Source organism: Gavia stellata, chromosome 7, assembly GCF_030936135.1.
Source record: "Gavia stellata isolate bGavSte3 chromosome 7, bGavSte3.hap2, whole genome shotgun sequence".
Lineage (NCBI taxonomy): Eukaryota > Metazoa > Chordata > Aves > Gaviiformes > Gaviidae > Gavia > Gavia stellata.
In genome coordinates, this window is record NC_082600.1 from 37260904 (window position 1) to 37274001 (window position 13098).

Here is a 13098-nt window from a genome sequence, read left to right on the forward strand (position 1 = left end):
GATATACTGTTTACAAAATAAGCAGAATATTTCTAACCTGAAGTTCTTCCCAGAGCTTTGCCCTCATTTCTTTGCCTTGTTTTTTAATTGTTCTTTCCTTAAAATGTTTTTTTGCCAGTATTGTGTCAAGTTTATTCATTTTCTTTACAGCTGCTTGAATCTGAGGATCTACATCTGTTTCTTCAGAATCTTCCAAGTTGGAAGAGTTTGCTGTAGAATAGATTTAAAATTAATGTTAGCTTGAAGCATTTCAACTTAAAAAAAAACCAACTAAAAAGCAGTACAAGTAATTTCATAATAACCATAGACAAGCATACAATTATTCTCAAGCTTATATATCATGTTCATTTCTAAACCTGTTTATAGCAGTGAAAAATACAGAAGTCTTTGTAACAGAACACTGAATCAAACTCTTAGCTGTAGCAGTTGGACATGGGGGAGGAAGAGCCCCCCATTTTGGGCAAGTGATTTGATTCAAATTTATAATGGAAGAGTGACAACACCACCACAGTATCAGCAAAAATCACAGACAAATAAGCTTAAAAATCAAAAATAATTTCTTCAGGCTGACTAGAAGCATACATGTTGAAATGTCATCCATTAAAATGAATAATTCTGGGGTTAAAAGACACTCTGTAATATCTTTATTTTTAAATGTTATAGAAGTTTCAGTCTTGACTTACATCTTAGCCAAACCAGATTCTGATACTGGTTCTAGAAAAAAGTTATTTTGAAAAATAGAAATGGTGAAACATGGTAACTACCATTATTTAACTAAAATAGATTTCTGTATTGTCTCTTTTTTTCGTAAACATGCAGATTACAATTTCTGATCACTTTTAGCTTTTCCCCTTCCTATAACATCCTCACACTCTGCCGCCTTTTCTGGCCAAACTTAGTTTCCACAGCAAGAGTAGAGGAAACACTTGCAGCACTGTCCCTGTCCCACAGAATTCCAAGTTTTGGAGTCCTGCAATACTTCTTCATTTTCTGATCTTTTGAGGTCAAAAGCTTTACACATCCACCGATCCCAAGCATTTACTGTGATGCATATAGTCTACTTTGTGCCATAAGAAGGCATGAGTGATTCAGCAAGCAGAGAGCTATAAAAATCTAACTGAGCTCCAGGGAAGCCCCAAGGACAGAAGACAAAAAAAGAGGACTTATTTCAACTGGCCTGAACCCATCAGATGGATTTGGACCTAAAATGACTGAGTGAAGCTTTGAAGTTGAGTTCTAGCCAATTTCTGAATATTATGTTAGATGACCAGCACTGCTGCACTAGGTAGAATCACCACTATTAGGTTGACCAAATCTATGTGGAACTCAAATACTATCATAACATTAAAGAAAGTGAATATCCTGTAATAAAATAATCTTTAAATAAAGAATTCATCCAACACCTCTTGAATATCACAATGCATATAGATTTCCAATTTGTATTATTTCTTTAAAACTGTATAATATACACAGAAATACACTATGATCCCAAACTCTCCTAGAAGCATTAACAAGGAAAAAAAAAAAAAAAGAAGTTTTATTGCACTGTTCACTTTATACACCTGAAAAGTAGTACCTGCTTTTGCATTACTTAGTTTTCCTTGGAAAGGTTCACAGAATTTCGAAGTCTGTGTTTCAGTGCTATCATCTCCAGAATCTGAATTAGAGATACAACCTGAAAAACACAGGAAAGTCTTCCACAATAAAATAGATCTGAAATAAACTTTTAAAGCTATTGTTTGAAATGTTAACAATTGAGACACCAAAATACATTTTTGTCAGTTAGGGATCCCCACAGAGCCTCTGCAGTGGATTACTGTTTAAAAAATGGTATGTACTGCTAGTACACCGGGACTCATGTTAAACACGGGAGCAGGAATCAAGGGATTTCTTTTTACCTCAATTCTGTCACGAAATCTATCTAAACTTGAAGAAGGTGTCCAAACTTCCTGCTTCACATACTGGCCTTCAATTCTCTATTTTTAAATAATCAGGAGCTCTAGAAAGTTAATTTATTACCATTTATAGAATGCCAAAACAATGCCATCTGAAGCACTTCTACAAGTGCTTTCATTAAACTGAGATATTGCATATTTATATTTAAAGTATGTTATTAGCATTAGCATTGTTCAGTTGTTAAATACTATAACTTACAACCATAATTTCCAACTTTTTGGACTGGTGGACCATTATTAGGATACAAATTTTCTAGCAAATGGTCATGATCTCTCTGAAAAGTTTAATAAAAACACCTTATTGAAAACACTTTCTAACATGGTTCCACGGAACACATGCAGATGGTTCCTCCTGATCTTTTAGGCCATCACCAATGTGCAGGTCACAGCTTAGATGCCAGGAGAAATACCCTGTGTTATCACTGCCATTACCACTATATTTCCCTCAAAGATGGGTTCAAAATAGTGAAGAGAAATGAAGGTATGAATTTTGACATCTCCTTCTCTTCTAGAATTTTACCTATTTGCATCCTCTTTTCCCTCCATCAATAGAATTTTACCCAACAAATACAAACATGATATTTGGTCTAGCCACAACACAGGAAAGTGTTAGTCATTCCCACACCTGACAACTCGTTGGAATTCAGTATACACTTCTGAAGAAAGAAGGTCGTACTCTGCACTATGGTTTGCCGATCTGTTCTTACTTCCTTGACATCAGATTTCTCTCCATCATCACCTTTGCTTTCTTCTGGACAGCAGTCTTCTAGACTGCCTCTTCGATGATTACCAGCCACACTGACATGTGAATCAACCTATGAAATGCAAATTAATTACTACCATAAAAATAGAAATCTTTGGGGGGAAGAAAAAGATAATCACGATAATCATATACTATCACAAAGGCTAACAACGCTTCCATACAAGACTGCAGAGTACTTCTTCAATAAAAGAACCATTTTCAGATCTGATACAGTGTTCTGTTTCTTAGATATCACACTGATTATCAAGCTCTTCATTCCACAGACTGCCAGATTTGGGATTGGCAGGCTAGGAAATTATTTCAAAGGTTTATGCCATTTCTGCTGCAGCAGAGGGCACAGCCAACCAGTTAAGAGTCTGTGCATACAACAGCCTCATCCATTTCCTGACACTGTGGGTGCTCTGCACCAGGTAGCATCCCAATCTCTTGCTCATACTATAGAGTTTTTTATAGTCTTTGAAGGGCTGAAAAGCTTATGCTTACTTCATCAATCTCAAGAGACTGCAATTTTCATGCAATAGCCTATGATGTTTAGGTCAGAACTTGGATTCAGAGTTATCTGATGATAACCTTAACACCTGACTGTGAACCTATAAAAAATATTTTAATACTTTTGTGAAGCATCTAGGTATTATCCCATTCTATGGACAGGTGAACAGGGGTACAATACAATTGGACTAATGTAAGTAAATCAATATAAATCTCCAATTCCCAAGTCCCAGTTCCTACATGCCAACAACCATATCACATATCCTGTTCCAAAAATAAAGTTAATCCCCTATATTAATTTTCTCAGAAGATGGATGAACACCTACTTCTGACGGACTTTGTTGAATCCCTGGAGCTGACATATTTCTTGGAATACTACGAATTTTTTTTTAAAACTTGATTCAAGCATATCCTGAGATATTCTTGTAGTCAAAAATTCAACTAAGGATTGCTCAAATGCTTTCTTTTAATAAGCAGAATAATTTTTATTCCAACTTAAATTGAAAAGCACAAATGGGATGGAAGTGAAATTATGCACATACTGGCTCATGCATCAACAGCCTATAGCTGTGTATCTACATGTTATTGCCAGGACTTCAAATGTTTTTCCTTAAAATTGAATTTATTTAATAATAAATAACGATTAAATATAAAGAGCAAGATAACCAGCTTTTCCAGGCTGTAGTGCTGAATAGCCCTTTTTGTGGCAAATATAAAAGTATTTTCAGAAAAATGAAATTAAACATCATTCCATGCATACATAAGGAGCAGTCCACATTCATGAGCTTGCACATAACCCCTTAGCACACCTGCAGAGCCCAGAACTCTGTACGAAGCTAAAAAAGCAGAATCTTATTTCTTTGGCATTCTACTAAGAATTAGGCATAGAGTTTCTAACCCGTTGAAGGTGAAAAGAATTACCTGTGGCAAACGTGGCTCTGGTGTTAATAACTCCATAGATGTACTTAAAGATCTACAATTAGAATAAGCCCTTGAGCTAGATGCAGGCCTTGAAATTTTGTCCAAGCTCCCCCTTATAATATCCACTGTGACCTAAAATAGGGAAAAACTCAAAAAACAACCTTCCAAACTATCAGTTTCTCAATAAAGCAACACAATCCCAGCAATATTTCAGATGTAGATTAAACAAGTTTGAAATCCTTTCTAGCAATTCAATGTTGAGCAGTCTTTCCAGTATAGACTAGTTTGCCACTCAAGTATACACTTTTTAATATACGTACAAATACATATCATCAAGCTAACCAAAGTATTAAAATGTACTTACTGTCAAAGAAACTTCAAATGGATTAAATCTTAAAAGTAATCTCACAACAAAGGAAATGTCATGGATCTTTTTTTTTTAAAAAAAACCCATGGGACTGGCAAAGTTAGCATCAACAAAAGAATGAGGTTATTTTATAGTCATCTTGAACATATCAAATAAAGCAGCCAAAAGCTTTTTATATTCAGTAGTTACAAGCGGAGGGAGTTCCCAAATCCAAACATCCCAATTCAGTTTTGAGTTTAAACAATAGAAATGCATGGTTCTCTGCAAAAACTGCATGAATACACAGGAATTATACACCTGAGTATGTGACATGCACTGGTAATTTTCAGAAGGCCCAAGTGAGTACAACTTTTTATTTCAGTACGAGAAACAGGACAAACTGAGTCATGTACGCAGGTCCGTAACATCATGACGCAGTATAAAGAAGTGGGCAGAGAAGAAACAGATAAATTTACGCTCATTCATTCATTTCAGCTCACGAATCTCAGGCTCATTCATTGAAGAGGCCCCTTCACGCCGTTTACCGCCTGCGACCAGGACCGACGCAGTTACGGCAGCGGGAGGCGCCCACGGACGCCCGCGGAGGCGGCGGCCCCGGGAGCTGCGCTGCAACGGGCTCCGAACCGCCGCCGCCCCGCGCCCCTCAGAGAACTGCCCGCCGCGGCCAGCCTGGACAGCCAGCGACCCTTCGAGGGGTTCTGGCCATCTCTAGGCCTCTGCCAACGGCGGGTGTTCCACAACGCCCGAGGGCTTTTTAAGAGCTTCTTTCGTTTTCCCGGGGCGGGTGGAAAAGCAAGTGCAAAAGACCCAATATAACATAAACGAAGAAGCCAAACAGCAACAGCTGAGACCCAAAGGATTCCAGAACAAAAACCCAAACATACAAACAAGCAAACAAAAAATAATCTCACAAGAGGTTTCAGCAAACAGACAGGAAGCCCTTTCCCGCGCTCGCAAGAGGAGCCTCGGGCGCTGCCCTGACAGGACTGCTGCCCGGCAGAGCCGCAGCTCCGACAGCCCCGCCGGAGAGAGGGCGGCCGGAGCTCTCCCCGCCCGGGAGCGCCTGTGGCCAGCGCCTGTGACCGGCACCCCCGGCAGGGCCCGGCACCCCCGGTGCCGCCCCGTCCTTACCGCGGGAGGGCGGCAGCGCGGGGGCAGCGAAGGCGAGCAGCACCGCAGCCGCCGTTCCCATGACGACCAACTCACCGACCTCTCGCGATAACGGCACGATTCTGCCTTACGTTGGGTCGGTACCATCATCGGGACGGGGGCGATGGTGGAGGAGTGGTTCTTAGCCAGTTCCCAGGGATGCAAATGTAATCGAGCTCTCACTTGCTCACGAAGCCTAAGCTACAATATAACCCCACTGAAGCCTGTCTTCTCCCTCCTCATAGAGAGAAATGCTGTATGGCGAGCGTCCTTCTCCTCCCTGCCTCCCGCGGATAGTTGGGCTGTGCCGGGCCCGTTGCCGGGGCGGGGCGCCGGGATCGTGGCGCCGCTGCAGGGGTGTCTCTGCCTGTGTGGTGCGGTCGGGCCGGGCAGTGCCGAGAAGTGGGAGGCCGGACCATGGCAAAGGGAGAGCCGGTCTCCGAACCCGGCTGCGACTGCCAGCGGGATACAGGGCGGCGGCGGTGGGCGTCCTCCCGCCGGGTTTCGGTGTCCTGGGGAGGCTCGTCCTCCCCTGGCGCCGCTGCCTGCGGGCTCCGAGGCCCTCAGCTGCCTGCGCCCGGGGGCGGGCGCCGCTGAGCACGCGTAGCCGGAACGGCGTCGTGAAAGATGGGTCGCTTTTAGCCTGTGCTGGCAGTGGAGTAAGTGGCGCGCAGATACAGGGCTTAAAACTTGGATTTTCCAAAATCGCGGCGAGGAGTGGTGGGTGCTGGTGTCCCCGGCGGGCGGTGTCGTCGCCCTCCCCGCCGAGGCCCGCGCCCCGGCCCCGCGGGCGCTTCGCCCTGCGCCTCTTCCCGGGTGGCCCCGAGTCAGGGGGCCCGTGCGGGGCTCGGTGAGGGGTTTTGGCCTTTAGAGTCAGCGTTAAAACGTTGTTAACCAGGGTGTTGTAGACGTGAGCTGCAACCATTTTCATGACAGCGTAATTCTCGTAGCTGCTGTCTTTCCTGCTTCAGTAAAAGAACAATTTTTGAAGTGTTTAATCCAACAGAAAATTGTTACTGTATTGAGCCTTTAAACAATATATCTATGCTGTGAATTATCATTGTTTCTTTTGGTAGTGTGTTTGTCTAGTTTCCTGCATAAATTGCATTGTGTTTACCTGTAAACAAGGATAGTTGAATGACTTCTAAAGAAACTCGTTAAAACTAATCCTGTGGTCACCATTTTTTACCTGAATATTCACACTTACGAATGAATTTTAATTAATAAAGGGAGTATAATTACCTTCCTAATCCCATCTCTTTTTTATTTTTCTACATTTAAACAGGATGTGACGATTGATTCCTGTGTTTTGATTCACTTGAAAAAACTAGAGACAGTTACTGGCCCCTACAACTTCCTTTGATACCTATATATGTTAAAATCGGGTTTACATTGGTGTCAAAAATTTGCAAGAAACAGTTTGAAGAAACAAACTGCATCTTGTTCAAAGTAAGGTTTTGACTGACAAATTTTTCTGCCAAAATCTTACTTTGCAGACAGCAAATACATGCCCCCAACAGTAGAGTTTTTATTGATGCTTATAGTGTATAGCATTTTACTGTCATATTCCTGGAAGTGCCAGTAAGAGAACAAGTTTTCCTGGTATTTAGTGCAGTAACGATGCAATGTGGTTTACAGTCAAGAGCTGAAGACAAGTACAGAAAATACACTAGTGAACCAGCTGTATTTTACAGAACTGTGGAATGGTTTGGGTTGGAAGGGACTTCAAAGATCACCTTGTTCCAACCCCCCTGCCATGGGCAGGGACACCTTCCACTAGACCAGGTTGCTCAAACCCCTGTCCAACCTTGAACACACCCAGGGAGGGGGCATCCACAACTTCTCTGGGCAACTTGTTCCAGTGCCTCACCACCCTCACAGCAAAGAATTTCTTCCTAATACCTAATGTAAATCTACTTTTTCAGTTTAAAACCATTACCTCTCACCCTATCGCTACATTCCCTGATAAAGAGTCCCTCCCCATCTTTCCTGTAGGCCCCCTTTAAGTACTGGAAGGCTGCTGTAAGGTCTCCCCGGATCTTCTCCAGGCTAAACAATCCCAACTCTCTCAGCCTGTCCTCATACGAGGATATATTAAAATTCTAACATTAATCCTGCAATTGCTAATGCAATGCCATAGCAGTGTTTGGAATGTGTAGTGCTTTCCAGGTGGTACAGATGATGGTTTGAAGCAAAACCAGAAGATTGAATGTTTACATCCACAAGTTGAGTATTTAAGGCCAGTAATGACAATGAGAAAGTAGTAGAATGGACAATATAGTTCAGAGCTAGCTAAACTAAAATCTGCCTTTTGCTGTGTTAGGAATTTTATTAACTATGAATAATGAGGCATGGAAATCAGCTAGGTGTAACTACCCCAATATTTACTTCTTTCTACAGTAGACTGTATATGCTTAATAGCTCACTGACTTGCTATCAGCTTCCCATATTACAGACTGCCTACAACCTCAGAAGAGCAGATGAGAGTGTCCAGCTCTGTGTTTGGTAACAAACTGACATAAATCTCTGAAAGTGGTGCAGGAATAGGCTCCTTACTGCTGCTTGTCCACATAGAATCAGTGAAGGTTTTCTATGAGGCTGTCATAGAGTTAATAATAGTGGCTTAGTAGGGATATCTCAAACCACAGTTGATCATATCTCAAACCACAGTTGATCTTATGATCGATGAGTGTTATGTGTCCTAGAAGACCCAGAGAGGAAAAGAAGAGGTTCACGGAGTTCATCTCAAATCCTGCAAATCGGGCCATAAGAATCTTCATCTCCAATAAGAGGACTGAACTTTGTAAACATCATAAAATATTACAGAATGTCAAGTATTTTTCCAAGTGGCAGGTGTTATTTATATTTTATATTATATTTTATTTCTATTTTTCTAGTTCTAGTTTGAACTAGAAACGCAGAACAAAGGGTGTGATTTCCTTTTTTGCCTTTCTGGGAATAGGTCAGTTTTGTTCCATGATAAACTACTTATCTGAAGTATGATGAGGATAAAGAAAAATAAAAAGTGTTGGAAAAAACTCTTGTGTCTAGAAAGGGCACAGCAAGAAAAGCACTCCAAGATGTGTTTTCCATCCTAAAAATAGGTTACAACATGATCAAGACACATGTAGACAAGCTGTCTTGATATTGAGAACACAGTCACCGTAGTAACAGAATTCATTTATCCTTTTCTCCCTAATCCAATCAAGAAGAAACACAAGTGAGGGGGGAAAATATAGGGAACTTGTTCCCATTGCTACTGCTTATATTCATACTTCTCTGCTGAACAGTGTTTTGATACATAAATAGGTAGCCAAAACACTTTTATTGTCTCATATAGGTTGGAGGGCAAATTATCTAGACTTTGTTTAATGCTTATTAGTTATTAGTCTTTGATATTTTTAATATTCCTTTGTGTACTCACCTGAAGTAGCTTTTCTTTAGCACAGGCAGTATTTTTAAGGTAGACTGTTAACAGTCCCAGTACACTGATCAGGACAAACACAGCTAATTTTCCTGATATTATTTCCCCTAAATGTTAGGGGAATAAACAGACCCTTTTCTTGCAAAGCACAAACAGATTATGTATTAATATCTTTTGATTGGCATGTGCCATGTCAAGGGCAAAAAGCCAGGAATTCTGGGCCATATTCCAACTTCTCCAGAACCCTCGGCAAGGATAAGCGGAGTTCTGCAGTGTGCTCCATCAGCAATAGTGATACAGCATAGTAACCTGTCAGCTAAGGAAGAAAGGCTAAATTAAAATGCTAATCCAGAGTCAATGGTAAAACTTCCACTGTGTTTAATAAAGCCAGGTTTTCATTCTTTGACTTGCACTGGGAAAGGTCCTGCCGTGACAAGACTGTCTTCCATGCTGCCACACCTTCTTCTGCTGGCAAACAACAGAGCTCAGGAAGCAGGAGCTCAGAGCAGATTGTGTTGTGCTGCCATGGGGTGCAGTGTGTTGGAGTTTGCTACCAGACAGGCGCAAGGGGACCAGAGGAATGAGATTCTACAAGTGTCTAAGGACCTTCTTCCGTGGCTTAAGATATGATCCAGGCAAAAAGTAGAGGGTTTAGTTTTACAGAAAACAGAGGCTAAGGCGGCAGAATACTGCTTACGTAAGTACTGTGGACAAAGGAGGTTTTGGAGTAAATCACGATCTCAGTGCATTATGTTTAGCCATAGGGAACCTCGGATACAAAAGAACAGCTGTGTAGAGAAACCCTGGTTTGCATTACCAAAGGTGCATTTAGGAATTGGATCTGATTTGATATTTCTTATGCTTGCTTTAAAAAATAGTCCACTTTCTCCTCACAGAGAAGAAACAAGAGAACTGCTCCTATGCACATGCAGAGGGGCTTTTGCTGAGATGAAGAACGCTTCTGCATCCCACTCTTGCATTGTTGTCCCTGAAGAAAGCAATCAGCCTCTGCGTACTCTTCACCACCTTTGGCTGGTTTAGCAGCTTAAAAACAGACCTGGAACAAAGATCACTTTGGGCTGGTTCCTGCTGTTCCCGCTCTGTGTCCTCCAGGGGAGGGGAAGAATCAACTAGCTCATGAGTGCAAGCATCTGGAGTTCTGCAATTTTCTACAAGATGTGCTTTGGTTTGTTTTGTTTTCCTAAACTGTCCTTGAATTACAAATTACTGCAGATTGCAGTGACTAACCTTGTGGTCCATGTTTGATAGTTAAAGACATCATTATAAACTTGTTTAGAAATCCTGTTAATATCCCTACTTTGGCACAAAGAAAGTAACTTCAACTAAAATAAGAAGCAGTCTTTTGAAGAGGTAAGAATGTTTTAAGTTTGAAAGCAATGACTTCAACCATATCTTTTGGGAGGGGCAAGTCCTTTATGGCCATTAAAAAAAAAAAACAAAACCTAAAACCACTGATTATCTCATACTGACTCCTACGTAGTTTAAAGCACAATTACACAGTAACATATCAAACAAGATTAGAAGGCAGGGATTTTGCTTTTTTTTATATTAACATTCCTTATCAAATTATGCAGTGCCAGGTCAGGTGACATGAATGAGAGGAACTACCTGAGTTCTGTGGGACATGTATCACCTCCAGAGCTGGTTACCTACACAGCAGCTTATGGGACTGCTCCTGTTTAGCTGGAACCAGCTGCTAAGTCCCAGTTCCATTGATCTGGAACCACCGCCTGACTTTACTCTCCATTCTTCAAGATGTAGCCCACTGATACAGGAATATTTTCCCAGGAAACAGGGAGCAAAATAGAAGAAAACTCACTACAGAAATCCAGCCAGCCTTTTCTGCAAAACATTATCTATATGTGTATTTTAAAGTAGTTTTAAAACCAGAACAAATGCATTCATTAAATTACTGCAGCTTAATAACAATTAGAACTGTTATAGAGCAGAATACTTAGGGAGCCTCTAGAAAACAACTGCTTTTGTCTGGAAGTTTATCCCGTTGTGCAAAATACATCGTTGCCAAGTAGCCAACCAATATAGCATTATTTGGTGCTGAAGGACTGTGTGGGGTTTCTTCTTTTTTCTAATTTTTACATGATGTTTGTTTGAATTTGACATTTCTTGAGGATATCTAGGAATAGTAAATTGACATTGTCCCCGTAGTCTTTTCCTCCTTTTTAAAGGATTTCTTCCTGTTTTTCTCCCCTGAGTGCCAGAATAATGAGTCTTAACTTTCCTTTCTCCAAGTTTATTCTCCAGTAGTAAGATTTATCCTCTAAATCTGTTTGCAGAGGCCAAATTACCCCAGGCTTTCACTTCTTCAATTCCCACAGTTTGCCTTGTACTTTACTTTCTTTCATCAATAATCTGGAGAGAAAAAATTATCTTACCAACACCTGTGGTGGTTAAAAACAACCATCATAAAAGGTAACCAAAAGTGTGTGGGGGGGTTGTTATGTGATGATAAAGAAGTAAACAAGTCTTGATTATATATTTTTTTTTTCATATTGGATGCTGGAGAACATTTTGTCCAGTAGAAATAATTTAAACAACAAGGCAACAGACAGTAGTAATGACTCAAAGTTACCACTGTCTTAGATGAAGTTAAAAATCAAACTCTTACGAGTCAAATATTCAATCTTGCATAAAGAGTCTCCTGAATTACTGTTTTCTGATGACAATTCTAGCAGAGAGGCTGTATCATGAATTTTACAGATTATTTTTTCTATGAAAAGATGTGCTTTTGTGTATTTTTTCCACCTCCCTTAAACATTCACATGGATAAACTGTTGAAAGAGGGACTAAAACAAAACATTCCCAAATAATTCTTCAGGTACGGAAAACCACCTTAGTTAATTTCTTGGTGAAAGGTTTCAATGTCTTCAGATACAATCTGCTAAAAAAAAAATGCAAGCAAGTTTTTACATGTGTCCTCTTTGAAAGAAAAAGACATTTTTGCCTCAACAGTCAAAACCTACCACAAACCCCTTGCTTTCCAGATATGATAAAACTAAATTCTATGCAGTTTGGCTCTTTGAATTTATCATTGGCATTTCATTCAACATGAGAGTTGAAAGGGGCAAAACTTAGTCTTAAGTTTGCTTTCCTCAAAGGGAGTTCTGACCTGAGTAACCATTTATCCACACTCATTAATCACAGATATGTTGACCAGTATCTATATGTAAGAGAGCCATAAATATTAAATTTAACCAACATTCATAAGGAAACTATAACTCGTACGTTGCTTTTGAGGTTTTGGGGATTTTTTTAACGGCATATGTTCTTCAAACGCTCCATTAAATTACTTTTTATCAACACTTTAAAAAAAATGTCTGCTATGGTACTTCTCTACCTCTGCTAAAGAAGGAACACTTTTTCCTGGAATATTTCTTCTGTCTGACTTCAGGCAAGCTATGTCTGCCTTCTCATCTCTGTATCTAAGAAGCAGGGCAGCTAGGGTTTCCACCACCCATCTGGACCCATTGAAGTCTGCTCCTCACTCCCAAGCTGAGAAATTCTTGAACTAGCAAGAACTGAAGAGCACTGAAACCAAAGAGGGAATGGAGAAAAACATAATTTACACAGTAATTTATAAACTTTTTTTAAATACATTTTTTATTAAAACATTCGCTTTTAATGCCTTGTAGAAATCTACCACCTTGGAGCCATCAGAAGCTGCTGACTTTCTTAACATGTCAAAGGAAGAACAGGCACACCTCCAAATTCTGCTTCAGCAGAATTTTTTCTCATTTTCAACATGAACCAGTTGGATTTAGTAAGTTACTGTGAACTTGGCAAGATTCTTCACCTTGTTCTTTTAAAAGTATGTTTTAAAGAAAACTACTTTCATAAACAGGCAGTAACTACAGGTAAAGGTTCAGCATGCACCAAAAGGCTAACGTACAGGAGAACCACAAGGTGTACACAGATGTTACTAGACTGTGCTTTTAAGAAACTACCCACAGAGACAACACTAAATGCAGATCAGGAAGAAGGAAAGACTATT

At 40.4% G+C, this 13098-nt stretch overlaps 1 protein-coding gene across 1 annotated transcript in view; it reads right to left on the reverse strand.

Annotated features, from left to right (window-relative positions):
- Nucleotides 1-4179, reverse strand: part of FSIP1 (fibrous sheath interacting protein 1) — a 77298-nt gene extending 73119 nt beyond the window's left edge. Inside the window, exons 1-4 of the mRNA XM_059819906.1 lie at nucleotides 4129-4179; nucleotides 2581-2770; nucleotides 1592-1675; nucleotides 38-210 (exon numbers count right to left, since the gene is read on the reverse strand). Of these exons, the coding sequence (XP_059675889.1) occupies nucleotides 38-210; nucleotides 1592-1675; nucleotides 2581-2770; nucleotides 4129-4164 (483 nt within the window). The 5' untranslated portion in view covers nucleotides 4165-4179. The remainder of the gene's footprint in view (nucleotides 1-37; nucleotides 211-1591; nucleotides 1676-2580; nucleotides 2771-4128) is intronic.
- Between the last annotated feature and the right edge of the window lie 8919 nt (nucleotides 4180-13098).